We start from the raw sequence: 14,917 nt of genomic DNA, 5'->3' as shown, positions 1-14,917 counted from the left end.
ACTTTACATTCTGCACATGGATATATTTGCTTTGATAAGGAACATTTTTTACAAACCGCCTACAGCTTTTATTCTAATGATACCAGTATAGGCCATAATTTTCTTAAAATTTTGCCTTACCAAACAAACATTGCGTCATTGAACGCGAGTCGAGAATTGAAAATAAACATTTTGATCGGATTGTTTCGTTTCGGTGTCATTTTCTCCTCTTCTTTCTCCGGAAATCTTTCTCCGGAAAAACCTTGCGCCGCAATTACAGTTAAATTTAGCCCAGTAACCGTATCAACGGCTTGACATTTTAGATGTCTGTAAATTTTAAACACCCGTTTGTGACTAAAAAGCATGTTATATGAGAACACACTAACCATGGGCAGAATCAACTTTAAACTTATTCCAGACTAGAAGAAGCAACCAAAATATTGTAGGTGGACGAGTTTCATCGCAATTATTATCTGTTTTCAGGTTTTCCAAAGTTGTACAGAAAGACAATTCGTCTGCTAAACGTAGGTTATAATTTTAACCATGATTGATCTATAATTACACATTCACAAGAAAAAATATGTTAAATTTTATTTTTACCTACGTTTATCTTCGTTGCCATATATGGTAAGGTATCTTCAGACGAAAACAAATCGAACCGTTTATCTTGTGTTTATATGATTGTAAAAAAATCATTAAATTAAATCATTAATTGTCGTGGAATCATTCATCATTCTATATTTATCATCGGTGATTTTTCATGTCAAGTCATCTTTTAAATCTAAATTTAAGCATCAGACATGTTAAACCCAACCCTAAAATTACTCAAACTTAATACAAGTGATCTTGTCAAACAGGTGACGTAACCTAAAAGAGGCAAAAAAGCATAACTATGATGAAGTTATCAATCATTGCATAATAGCACCGCACAAAATGTACAAGCCCATTATCTCAACAATAACTGGTTTTTAGTCTTGTAAAACAGCATGTTGGGCGGCGGGTTGAACTGTTAATAAAGCGAATTTGGCGTAGTTCGGTACATTACGTGGGCTGTATTTGGAAAGAACGTGACGTTTTAATGCCTTATCTGTATCCACTGACAAGTGGCGGAGGCGCCAACGTTCGGTTAGACGAAAGGCCAACCACGGATACAAGATGCCAATTACACGTTTAAGAGTCGCAATAAACCTCTTGCATATTGTTAAAATCGAGTCTCAAAAACGTTAATTTCGGGCAAAAACTTCATAAGAAATGATCTCGTTTGCTCTCGGACTAATTGGTCGATGGTGACATGGTGCCGGTGCAAGGTGTGGGCATCCGAAGCGTCTCACCTTTGTTAATGTCATTACGTCATTTATTTTTGGTGAACGGCCACCGTTGAAGAATGACATCATACTTAAAAAAGTACTTCATCTGGAAGCGGGAAGCCTGTAATTGACGTTTTCCACTTAAGTTGTAACTAACTGTTAAGTTAATTCACCTCCGCTCTATATTGAGTCGGTTGCTTTTGCCTCGGTGGTAAGCGACCAATCTTAATTTCTAATTTAATTTAAGATAAAAATGAACAATCAAACGCACCCAAAGTACTTCCTTGAGAGAAATTAATGAGTGGATAAGCCGTTGCTATAAATACAAACCACACGAAACCATCAAGAAAAATAGAACATTCTTGAACCTTTTGCTACCACGATTATGTAACCATTTTTACGAGACAAAGGATAAAAGCAGGTGACGTTATATTGATTGCTTTATGGCGTCAGGTTCTCAACTAGCTCAGCTTTTCTCACGAGTGCATGGCAACAAATTGCACTTTTCAACAATTTGTAAACGGCGAAGCGTCCAATGAAAAAGTTGTCCTTTATTGGGTCATAAAGGGTGTCGGGCGTTCGACACCGGCTTGCTGAACAACGCGACACGACCGACAATGGAGACAATATTAAACCACAATCAAACAAACGAGCCGCGTGAAATGTTGAAGACAACAACATAGAAATCTGCTCCCACGCTATATGTGCTACGTAGAACTTTATGCAAATATTTCAATGGTCTTGTTTTGGTTTTGTTTATATAAATAACAAGTTGGTGTTCCGTGGAATATTGACCGTATATCAACCTAAACACTGGTCCATCGCTGTTTGAGTCTATTTATTCGATTCCCAGACACGCCTAATCGTGTATAAACAAGCAAAACTATTCATTAATCGTGCACTGTAATTGTGCACATAATTTACAAACGGAATTGTGTAGCAAATGTGCAAACGTGTTGCAATAGGCGAGTGACTATATTGGCCATAACTCTGCTTGACAACTACCTATCGCGCCATGTGTTTAGAATTGTCGTTTCCTCGCGTTTAACCTGACATGACAAGACCTATTGGCAGTAATTTCACAATTGCTCTACCGGGAACAAAATATCTGGAATAGGTCCCTTTTCTCAACGCTAATGGCCAATCTGTCAGAGCTATGGCGACCTGGAACGACGTAATTGTGCACGTGACTAACGACAGTCGGGTGTTTATTGGTTGAAAAATGAAAAACGATTGTCAATAGACTTGTATTTTATTAGGCGGCTCGAGTGGATTCGTAAGCGTGGGAAAGACCATTTTCAGCGCGGTGCATCCATAATTAATGGCGCCCTACACACTGTGAGAAAATGAACCTGCTTAGACACACGCTTATTTGCGTTTGGAAATGAGAGCTTTGCGAATGGAGCGGAGTGGCATCACACTTTTATGATGAACGCCCACGCTTGGATTCGCTGAACGATGTCAACATCAAACGGAGCCGAACTTTTACGGGGGTTGGTTTGTTTAGCGACGGGCTGTAGAGGTTATTCTGTATATAGAGTATTCTAAATTGATAAGACATTTCCACAACTTGCTGCACTACCTCCTATACGTATGTATACGTTTATATAACCTAAAATGGAAAATTATAGATTCATTAACAAAAGCATTCAATACCGTATTTTGGTAATGGTTAAAGAGCATTATACGCTTTAACACTTAGACTCGTTACATAACACAAATTAGGAGGAGACATTTACGATAACTTACAAAGTTTAAATAAAGCACAAATGCATCTGTCATTTTGATTTGTGTGCAAAAAAACGGTTGTTATTTTAGCCAAAAAAGAAAATACTATTTTTAATACAAACCTATTTTTATGACGACATTCTTATCTTGACACTGTTTTTGGTCAAGGGAGTGTGATATTCAGAAGACAATAAACACGGAAAATATGCGCTAAACGTCGTGAATTTTTAATGAAACCCGCTTTACTGCACAAGTGCTGTTTCTGACACCTGGTAAACGAATGAGAAAACCCAACCGTCACTATGCGTCTAAACCCGGACGTGACAGTATTCGGCGTGGGAAATTGTTCCAGTCATAAATATTATGTCGGTAGGAGCAGCTCCAATCGCAACCTGGACCCTTTGTTTATTTATTGTTTTACTCGAAAAGAAACAATTTCGTCAACGATATGACATGGTTACGTCACAATTGATGGACGTTGTTCGTGCCAGACAACCGCGCAAGGTGTCAAAGAACCATTTAAAGATACTTGTTTGTTGTCCTTGTCTTGGTAAAATCCATTCTACGTGGACCGATAACAAAGAGGGAAAAGACCGATCGATTATAAACTCGATTTAAAAATCGTTGGTATGGAGAAGAAACGAAAACAAGAAATTGACAGACAGGCAATTAGCACAGTTTTTCACTTACAATTGCAGACTAATAATCGCATGCTGTAATAAAAAGTAACAAAACGAAGAGTGTAAAATCGAATGCGAAAGTGAATCTTCTCTACGGAACAAATAACAGTTGGAAATCTTTTGCAAACACCGAAAGTTTGCCACAATTTTGCCAACGTTTACGTCACGTCTCTATGACGTGAAAGCAACGTTAACGCAACCAAAATCAATGCAAATGAATGAAAGCGAACAAAAATTTTCAAGCACAGAAATATTCAGTGTTTTTGCATATTTGAAAGAAAACGTAAGGATACGTAAATTTACGCAAATCGAATTCTTGTTACGTGGACCGGATTATTGTAACCTTGGAATTAAAACTGGGGCCATTTTGATAACATGATATAACAATCCTATCGGCTATTAATGTGGCTTAAAAATTGAACGAGTTTCTAAACGTCGTTGATTAGTTTCCTTGCAAACAAACCGTAAAAGGCAATCAAATAATTTAGGACCAGTTTGTTTAAGTTTCTTTCACTATATTACCTGCTTATGGACAAGTCCTTGTCGCTATTTGAAAAGATTTTTTAATTTGCTTTGAATAACAGTTATATTTTCCGCCGATCTATTCACCCAGCAACCGGTAATCTCCTGCCCCCGGAATTAAGCAACCGCAAAAAAAATATGACGTCAATTTTAAATACGTCAGCAAACTCTGCGTTCCAACCAACACCATATTTCGTCGCCTCTTGTTCTTAAAATAGACTTGAGTGTCGAGCATTGTTGCGTATTTACCGCGCATAATGTGTCCGATTATGAGCGAACAATCCCCTTTTGAAAAGGTCATAATTACCAAGTCTGTTGCTTTTATTGAGCAAGACCCTCTTTCTCGACCCCTCAAAAAACCTCGCCAAATTTGAGTGGCGAATCGAGATTTACTGAAAAAATTTTCGCTTTTACTCTTTAAGCGCTTTAACATGCAATTTTCCAGTTATCAGAACTAGCACTACCGACTATGCCCAAATCGGATACAAACAATATTTGTTTGATTCTTCAATTAACCGCGCATACAAATCAGTAATCACTTAACACAAAGCAACCGGTAGGTTCAGGTAACATTTTTGCTCGTCACTTTATTTGAGATGTCGTCATAGTAGGGGAAACTGCAATCACTTTAGGGAAATGGAATTCTGCTGGAAATTGCTATGACGTAATTGTTACCGGGATATCAAAAATCAGGGCCGAAATGTTTTCGGGCAAGCCAACACAATGGCAACGCGGCCACCATTTCTATTGATTAGCGCTCAAGCATGGGCGATTGAGGCGTAATAACACGCTTAAAAGCGCCTGGATCGCGTTAATGATACCGAGGGTAAGCAAAGGCAGCTTGGATTAGTCGTTTTTAACCGACGTGCCACAAGAGGATCAAGTGGTTAGAGCGAGTGGGAGGAGAAGAGAAAGGGAAGAGAAAGGAAATTAAAAAGTGAGAAGGGCTAGGCCGCACGCGTCGGCTCGTACGCTCGTGTTTACACTCTGGATGATTGCTGTCAAGGACCGTGGGAACACGCGACTTACGACGTTCGCACAGGCTGCCTGGCGGTTTCTTCCCCTCAAAAGCTCAATCATCGGGCCTTTTTCCCTCCCCACGTTAGTTGGTGAGACTGTTCTCTGTTTGTTTTTTAAAACTGGTCTTTTCATCGTCGCGTATTGTACGGCGGGACTTCGCTTTGAATAAGATTCGGAGATTTCGTCTGAAAAAGGAAAAAAAGAACCGGGCAAGCGAAAGTGGCCTTATACAAACGTCAGCATAACATATAAGGAATCGCGACCTACACGCGACAGTCGCATTTATAAGGTTCGGAGCCGCGATTTCGTTTCACATTTCGGTCGGTGAAGCTTTCGCGGAAAGATGTTATTGGTTAAGGTGTTAGCAAAAGTAATTAGTTATGATATTTAGTTGTGATAATAGAAGAAAGGTTACATAGGACAGTTTGTCTGGCGTTGGAGGTTTAAAATTTCAGTTTGCTGTAATTGAATGTAAAAATACAGCTTCAGTAAAAGTATACGAAGTACGGATGAAGCACTTGGTTTAATTTCTGTATTTATTGTTTTACAAAACACACACCGGGTCTTACTGAGTAAGCTAAGTGGATGTTGATATTGAGTGATGGATTCCTAATCAAAGATTTCTTCTATTTTACAGAAATTACTCTAAACTATACTTTTGTTATCTTTTGACAAATCGCGAATTACCGCGACAAACGAAACCTACGTAAGCTCTTTGAGCAACTACAAAGCTCATTGGAATTATCTAGAAGCTGCTTCGTTTTTTTGGCAAAATATTATCACTTCGACAGTTTATCCATTATTTAAATGAAGACCGTGATGGCACCACACACCGCCAACGTACAAATGGTTTCCTCGGGATCCGTGATGAAAAATGACCGCAGAGTAAGTAAAATATTCCCGATGTCTAGGGTGCAACCATCACCAGATTACGGCGTCCACTTGAAACGTTTCGTAATATTTAGATACAACGATAAACTTACAATGAATTTATTATTACAGGCGTCAAAACCGCTTATGGAAAAAAGACGGCGGGAGAGGATTAATAAAAGCCTGAATGAGCTGAAAAGCATTCTCTTAAACGCATTACGAAAAGACGTAAGTAATTTTATTCACCTTTCATTTAAATAAAATCGTTACAGTGTGTCATACTGGAGGCAGTGCCGGGTGTAAGAGACAAACGTACTGTAAATGATAAAATTAGTAATTACAAATTAAGAAACATAATTCAAAGTCTGCAAAACAGTTCATCTCATTTTTGTTTATCTTTATTATATCTTTGTTTCTTCAGCAAAGCACATGTCATTCAAAATTGGAAAAGGCGGATATTCTAGAAATGACGGTTCGCTATTTGAAAGGAATTCAGAGACAGAGATTAAACGCAGCGATGGCGATTGATCCAAGCGTCATGAGTAAATACAGAAGCGGATTCGTCGAATGTAAAAACGAGGTTTCTCAGTTTCTCGAGAACACAAACGACAGGATCCAGCCCGACGTTAAAACGAGGTGAGTTTTTCAAGACAAATGTTTTCACAAGTTTTTGTAAGTTATTTTTAAGTTGGGTCTTTGCCGTTTGTGGCACATTTTTTAAACATTCTCCGATAATTTGATTCCAGACTTATGAACCACCTCGGCAACAATGTGCCGCAGCCACACATCCCCTCGCATTTGATGGGTCAAGCAAGAAATCCCCGTCTAATGACAACCGCGCCCCCGGTCACCGCAGTTAACGCCATCTCACCCCTGCAGATTCAGATGTCCCCGAACACACAAATACAACAAGCAATGGCGGCAGCAGCGGCCGCCATGGCGCAAAACAGAAGCCTGATGCAACAGAGACAGCATGGACTTCCTTTCAACATCCACGAGGCCATGGAGCAACATGGCGCCGCCAGGGACACTCGTTCGCCGGCACAAGGCACTTCAAAGATGAGCCCATGCGCCAGCGCTGACGGAAGGTCCCCAAGACACGTCAGGCACAACAGCGGGTCATCCTGCACGTCATCGGGTTTTGCGTCTCCCGGATCTCCCCTCTCTTTGTCTCCTTCCGCGACTCCACAAAGGTCCGGATGCGAGAGTGTAAATAAGCACAACGTCCAAGGAAGCTTTGTTCTCATCCCGCAATCGACGTCAACCGCCGTCCCCCCACCAGCCCCCGTATCCATGGAAACAGAACAGCGCAAATCCGCATCGCCGCCCAAAAAGTCCTACCCGATGTGTTGCGTGTCCCCGATCAGCCCAGCTTCATCTCCTGTCCCGAGAGTCCAAGATATTTCGATGACGTCATCATCAATGACGCGTTCTTATTCGCCTGCGTCATCAGCGGGTAGCGACAGCGACTCGGAACCGGTGTGGAGGCCTTGGTAATTGGCGGCTTCGTTGGAACTGAATCAGTTAAAGGACCAATTCCGTGGAAGTTATTTATATTTTTCTACTTCTTTGCTCTTGCCTTGCCAGTCTGAGCGAAAAAATTCCTTCGTTTCGAGTTTGGCTTCATGTTAAGGTGTGCGTTGTATCTTTAGTATTCTTGCTAACTGCCCTCTCTCCTTGTGAAAATGTGCTGCAGTAATTTTAACGAAACTCGGCCGACTAAGTTGTAACCAACTAACATTATGTTGGGTGGCTGCTTGCTTAAATTTGGAACTTTTTTGACCAAATTCTGACCCGAGAATAACCCGTTCTCGTCCACTAAGACACGACGTAAAAACCGTAGAGTTGTAGATTTCCGTCAATTATGACCGTTGACTTTTTCTAGTAATTTGACTATTTTCGCGCTGTATTTGTGACTATTTTCAACTGAGACACTGCTTGTGCCTTCTCGTATGTAGACCATACGCTACTAAGCGTTATCCTGCGGTTTATTTTTCTTTGTGTTATTTCATTACTTTTACATTCAGTTCATGTATTTCTTGTCAAGAATTTCCTTTCTTTTAAAACAATAAATTTGAATTCGAAACACATTTGTGAGTGTACCTGTTGGTAGTAAGGAGTTTGTCGGTTTTTATTCTGATGTAGCTGTAACAAAAACTTCTCCTAATTGACTAAAACAACAGAAACATTTTTTGTTGGTGGCGAACTTTATGCGCAAAGAGATTCTGATTGGGCGGAATAAGTTATCAGGCTGAATCACAACCCTTTTAAGGAATTCTGACATGCGCTTTACACATTACTCACATTAGACCGAAAACAATTATCTAGAACCATGTAATCACATCTAATAACCAGGCAAGGGTGGGTACAGTGGTAAAGCAACAGACGATAAACAGGACAAGTCTGGCAAATGTAAACAACACCTTCATTGCTCGCGTAATACCGAAGTGCGTTACCTTACTGGTAGGGACCGTAATACAAGATCTAGAAAAGATATGAAGGTCCCGTGTCTTTTTCGAGAGGTCCCAGGTGCGGCGGGTAGCCAATGTGGTGTCGGATATCAAAGTTGTCAGCATAAACTGACGGGCTGAAATAGCATTTACACATTGAACAGCAATTACTGGGGCTTCGTTTCAATAGACGCGCGGCGACGGATTGGAAATATTCGAAGGCAATCAAACAACAGTCGCTTTTGATCGAAAGTGCAAACAATTTACGGAAGCCCAAAACAAAGAAAAATCAATTGTTTAAAGCTGTGAGAATGTCGCTAAATGGGCTCCAGTTTCATGTTCTGGACGCGTGTTTTAATTGTAAGCGCATGGGAACGTCTTTGTCCTTCAGTCGAGTTCTTTCCACTGATTATGTATTCAACCTACTAACAGCAAAATCATGGAGCAAACAATACCTAAAAGCGACCAGCAACAGAGCTTCATATACAGGGTAGGCACGAGTTCTTTGTTTATCGCGGTCAGCGCGGTTTTCAGCGTTCAACCGCGGTTATTTCGTAAATTAAATGTTTACAATTAATCATTTGATTACCGTGAGTAGTTTAATCGCACCAGAGAAAATCCTCCTGAATGCATTAAAGCCGAACTTTTGAACTAAAACGTTATTACGACATTGAGAAAGTGGAGGTTGAAAAATGGTCACGGTGCGTTCTTACAAGTAAGTAATATCACGACCAAGCGTTTGTTTTGAAAAGTAGTTTTGCTTCAAGTAATCGGGTGGAAAATAAGTGAAACAATTACACACAAACTGTGGTCTTCTCCCTTCCAATTTCATAATCTTTGGTGTAAGATTTTATATAATGTTTCACATCAACACATAGCTTCGACGTCATAACTAACTACACAATGGGTTGTTTGCGACTTAAGGAAACAGAAAAATAGGGTTTAGAATATCCATGCATCAGGATACAAGGTCAATTACCATGCCAGCAACTCTATCATATCCTGTGTTTTCTACGAATTCGGGAAATCAGTTCTTTTTACAATGTGAGATGATTACTGGAAACGGAAGATAAAATTCGTCGCAAATGATTCACAATTTAAAGGCCTTCGTACTGCTGCCATAATATTATTTACACCACGACAAACCCAAATGACATTATTTACCTCTGACCTGGCAACTGGGTTAACCTCACGTTTCGTGGAAATATTTAATCCTCGCCATCTGACGTCACTTATTTATTTCAAACCAAAATAAAAGTGACCAAAGTTGGCTCATGGGCGACCACACCCACGATCTCTAAATGGTCGAAAGTGGTGAAAATTGAAAAAATATTTTTCATTTTATTTTCGTCAACTGTCTTTACTCATTCCGTTGTTTTTAATTTTCTGCAAAATCCTTTACTGGCCGAAGAGGTGACCCCGGTACTTAACTCATTACCGGGTTAATATTTACGGGTTTGAGCCAAGGCGCCATAATGTTTTGAACAAACTGAGATCCATTCTATTTTAGTTAAAAGACAGTAGGGAAACCATGGACGGAAAATCGGAAGTCAGGCCACGCCACAAGCAGATTTAAAACCATTGCCTATATCGCTTGTCATGATCTACATGTGTTTAGGAGAAATTCATGTAATTTCACGCCCATACAAAACGTTAATTGCTGAAAAAAGACCGAAAAAGTCATGATCCGAACAGCCAGTTTTCAAGTACGCTCCGTTAACGTTGACTTCCATGTTGTATCGTGGTCAAGACCACACACAATTTAATATGAAAATTAATTAATTATATAACCTCAAATAACAAATGTAAAAAGTGTTACGTGACGTTAAACACAGAACCTAGAGAAAACGTGACGCAAGAGTTGACCAATCTGCTAACTCTTGACAAGGGTTGAAATTATTGCAACTTCGCCTTTGACACGAATGACGTAATCCGTTCGAGTGCCGTCATAAGAACGGCAAAACGGTGAAGTACCGACACCGCCGTGGTCTTATAGTGTCACAGGTAAGTGGACGTCGATGACGTTAAGTTCTGTAATTACCGAATATGAAGTGTCAGAACATTTCAAAATGCATTCGATGGAGTTTCCCTGGAATATTAAAGGTCGTTTCAAAGTGTTACGCGATAATTGCGTAGAATGTGTTTACTTTCATGTCCACACAAACACACATTGATTGAAAACTAGCATTGCCAATTTCCTACAACCAGGCTTGCCTATGGAACATTTCTTTTTGTCTGATTTCCAAAACCATAGTGTTTCTTATTTCATGAACAAAAACTACATTACATCATGTCACATGTTCGGTGTTTAGGTCTATAGCCTACGGGTAGCATACATACATATAATGATTTTATGAAAGCTACGAATGTCCTTCTATTTTCTGGCGTCGGAGTTGCTCAGTTAATATCATGAAATAATAATATTAAATAATCTTACACATGTCTAGGGAAAAGACTATATTGAAAACAACTTTTACATTAAACATTTTCTTACATTCAAAACCTTTCCGTGGGAGTGAGTGTGGGACATTACAAATTTTTTGTCCACTTTCCTATCCCATGCTCGAAACCCTGTTCCCATGGCAACCCTGGATACAGCAATCTACCACATACCTATATGTTGATCTACAAAAACGTTGCAATTCATTTCAACCTTGCTCATTAACAAATTGTTAATTACATTCATTTTAAGACAAAAGAAACAAAATTTACAGGATTTTAAGCTCGAAACGCGTCATGACACTTGAATCGCCGAACAACTGGAATTTAGGAGGGCTAAGGACGATTGCGTCATAAAAACATTGTCACTTCTTTCTTTATTTCAAGTTATTTTGCGTTGGTTATTATTATTATGGTAAAATAAACTCATAAGCGCCGCTAACCAATTCGTTTCACTCGTGGGCGCACTTCAAAGATTTCTTTTAAGCGACCCTGAAATTTGTGATTTCTATTAAATGTCATCGTCATTGTGGGCGCGCTGTTGACTTATTTTAAGGAGGTTGTCGTTCTTTGAGGTTGAATCCAACCACCACCATTCACCCATCGGGGATGAAAAGTCGTAAATATTAGAACAAAAATCTTGTTTACTGACCTCTAAAAAGTGACCTGAAGTTCGGTCTAAGAAGGAACAACGGTCGCTATAAAGTCTTTTTCAGTTCATCATCTTATTGGATGAAGCAGAAAAAGAAATCTCTAACGTAGGCGGTTTTATGCAAAATTCACTCATTGTGTGGCCATGAATCACATGTTCCATGTTACAATGACGTAATGGTCACAGAGTGGCTAGGAGCGTCATCGAGAAGTGCTTTATGATGTCATACGGAGGCTAAAAGTTCGGCAACAATCGTTGCCATTGTTTAGGTTATACGGCTACAGTTGTTGCCACTATGTTGGAGATAATTCATGAAAGTCCGCAAAATCCGTAAACAAGTAATTATTATTGTTTAAGTGTAGTATTGCTCCTAAAAACAGTTAGCGGTAACTTGTTATCAGGAGCCGTCAATTAAGTCCTTGAGCGATTTCTGAAATGATTACGTCACTCTAAAAATGCAGACCCTTATGAAGTAAATCAGGTGACATAATTGCAGGGTGATAAAGTGTAGTTGCTAACTGGCGTTGGTTAGCAATAGTTGGGTTGATAACCCTTCCCAGAAGCCACACGAAAAAGTATTTCGCTATAATTTAAGGAAAATTATTGTAATTGATATTGTAAATGGAAATAATTTTCAGGCCGTCCCTGAATAATTATACTTTAATAAAATCAATGGTCGAATGTGTGCATAGCTTTGACAAAAGTAGCCAAATTGTTGCCAGAAACCGGTGTTTAACACAGAAAAACGTGAGTGGTACTCAAGACCCCAAGATAATCTTATTGATAAAAACCATCAAAAACGAACAGACATAAAACCGTCCTCAAATTAAGAATTAACTTTAATAGGCGAAAATACACTAATGCACCGGGGCCTTATCGTTGTTATTACGCCTTACTAAGTTACAATTAGGAATTTTAATGGAGACGAACCATTTTGAAACCGGAGATAGTGATATCCAATTTTGGGTCTTTTGACGTCAAGACGGTAACTGTACCCATCACAATAATTGAATATCAACGCTTTAATAACATATCATGCAACAATGAAGCTTAAATGCTCGAGTTTAATTGCAGTTACAATACAAGAAGGTGCTTTCCGCAGGAAATTTTATGAATGATTTTCTCACAATATTAGGCATAACAATTAACATGAAAAATAACTTGAAAAACAGTGACAGTGACTCTAAACGCACAAAATCCGCGACAACGTTGTAATGTCTTTTTGTCATAATCACGTGAGGTTTTATCGCGTCAGACGCCAGTTGACAAAAGAACGGATTTCGATTGACCCGTAATTTCACAAGACACGCGCCGCGCTTCCGGATTTCAAACATTCCTGTGGACTTGCGTTGGATGTTGGTAAACGTGACAATGGATTAACGGATAAAGACGCGTCCGATGACTTTGAGTTTATACATTTCTTTGGGATTTTGCCAGATTAAGCACAGCCGTTTGCAAACAAAAAATTCCAATATAAAGGGATTTAAATCGTCGATTTCTGATCAGACAGGTGCAGAGACACGACACGTATACAGATGATTAATTAATGTCCCCGGACGGATTTGGAGAAAATAGAAAATCTTTTTAAGTTTTTATCGCCGAGGAGAAGTAAATTATCCTCTAATTACAAGCTATTCCTATTATTTCACATTAATTCAACCAATCATAGACAACAAATTACGCAAAATTTCTGTTTAACAGAAAAGATATTCTAAGTGAAAACATTGTTGAATGTATTGACAAATTTACTGTATAGGATCAAAAGTGGTTACTACTCAAAGTAAAATGGGGCGACACTTATGAATCACTTTTATTATTACGAAACACAGGCCCATTATAACGTGCAAAAGTCTTTGAAAGTAGCGCTTTCGGATTGGATTAAAATATGGTCCAAATGATCTCGTGACTAACGTCCGGATTTCAAATAACCATAAACTTCCCGCCTAAATATAGAAATTGAGAAATAAGACGATGACCGTTGAGAAATGCGACCGCCTTGGGAATAAAACTAATACTTAATTTTCTTCGTTTTCATCAAATTGCACGAGAGACCGTCGTCATGATATGTAAGCAATAATGTAGCGTGCTGTCATCATCTTATGACCGGACCTTTAATTCCCAAAGCTTCGCCGCGTGAATACTGTGCCATAGACATGTAATTAATAAACTGCCCATCTCTGGAGCGCCTTGTTGCGATTTAATAATTTTTTTACGTAGTTTGAACGACGGGCATCGACGCACAATATTTTTGAAAATTAATCGTTTCACGATGACCCGGATTTAACTTTCAAATACCTAATTTCCCGAAAGACCTACCGGCATATATGAAAGGTTGTTTTCCGTTGTTAGGGCGATGTATTTTCCCCACTGAAATGGGTGGTCCAACCATGACACGATCAGGGATCAATCTAAATGTTCAAAGTAACACAAAATGAAAAGAAAATCTCGAAAAAGTGAATTTGACTTGGTGGCAACGTTCTTGCGGTCTGTATGTTACTTCACCCTGAATTCCAATTCTGTTTCGTTTTTTTGCAGTTTTGATGGCAGGGCCAAGCCCAACGCTGCCTTTTGGAAGCCGATAAAACAACAAATAAGCCAAAAAAAGCCCTAACAGTAGGTGAATGCGCGTGTGTACAGAGCGCAGGCATATCAGGCCGCACGAAAAATGCCGCCCACCGTATAATGAATAAGCGGAATCAGCGTCTTGTCTCACATAAAAGGCCTTTTTAGCCTCAAAAGAGGGAGATCAGTCGCCTGGAACGCGCAATTGGCTCGGCAAAGCGTGGGAACGTGATCCTACTTGGGTTCACAACAGCCTGGCACATGCCTGATCGCCGTCATTATCAAAACATCTGTCAGTAGACTTAGAGAGCCGTAACCAATTGCTCACTCGTCCTTTCCTCTCTCCCTGGTAAAGCTGCGAGCAGGCTTTGTTCAAACGGGTATTACCAGCGCGTTAGTTAACCGGTTGGGTGCCTGCGCCGTGTTTTGTCTGTTCAGATGAGATTTATTTCCACGATTTTGCTCCTTTCAACAAGGTCGGTGTGCCTTGCACAACCATCAAGGCAAGTTGACTTTTCACAGGGCTTGACGAAGGCGCTTTTTCCTTCGCAACTGCAAATCGCTTGTTATGCCAATAAATTTTCTCTGGCGATTAATTCACTTGACTACCAGTTGGAGAGCAATCAATCTTTGTCAGTTAAGGCAACTGCGTATCGCACTTGGCGTTTCGAAATCACGAAAATGAAATGGCGGTCTGGGCGTCATTAT

General features: G+C 39.6%; 1 protein-coding gene and 1 long non-coding RNA gene across 2 annotated transcripts; one reads left to right on the top strand and one right to left on the bottom strand.

Moving 5' to 3' along the window:
* LOC143463342 (uncharacterized) lies at window positions 1–678 on the bottom strand. Its single transcript, XR_013118295.1, has 3 exons — window positions 580–678; window positions 366–497; window positions 1–241 (listed from the first exon to the last, which is right to left on the bottom strand). It is a non-coding gene; the product is annotated as an uncharacterized LOC143463342 (long non-coding RNA).
* Window positions 679–5,587: 4,909 nt separating this feature from the next.
* On the top strand, window positions 5,588–8,196 carry LOC143463108 (uncharacterized). Its single transcript, XM_076961485.1, has 4 exons — window positions 5,588–6,121; window positions 6,239–6,334; window positions 6,528–6,742; window positions 6,853–8,196. Exons 1-4 carry the CDS (start codon window positions 6,044–6,046, stop codon window positions 7,601–7,603), a joined length of 1,140 nt encoding a protein of 379 aa, XP_076817600.1. The 5' UTR covers window positions 5,588–6,043; the 3' UTR covers window positions 7,604–8,196.
* The last annotated feature ends 6,721 nt before the right edge of the window (window positions 8,197–14,917 follow it).

This window comes from Clavelina lepadiformis, chromosome 6 (assembly GCF_947623445.1).
Source record: "Clavelina lepadiformis chromosome 6, kaClaLepa1.1, whole genome shotgun sequence".
NCBI classification, from domain to species: Eukaryota; Metazoa; Chordata; class Ascidiacea; order Aplousobranchia; family Clavelinidae; genus Clavelina; species Clavelina lepadiformis.
The sequence above is the reverse complement of the archived record's forward strand: the minus strand, read 5'-3'. Positions and strand labels throughout refer to the sequence as shown.

Bases quoted from the DNA above. Each gene is read 5' to 3' on its own strand.
- LOC143463108 (XM_076961485.1), top strand. From the start codon at position 6,044: ATGAAGACCGTGATGGCACCACACACCGCCAACGTACAAATGGTTTCC. The intron at 6,335-6,527 runs GTAAGTAATTTT...TTGTTTCTTCAG, and splicing joins TAAACGCATTACGAAAAGAC to CAAAGCACATGTCATTCAAA. The intron at 6,743-6,852 runs GTGAGTTTTTCA...ATTTGATTCCAG, and splicing joins CAGCCCGACGTTAAAACGAG to ACTTATGAACCACCTCGGCA.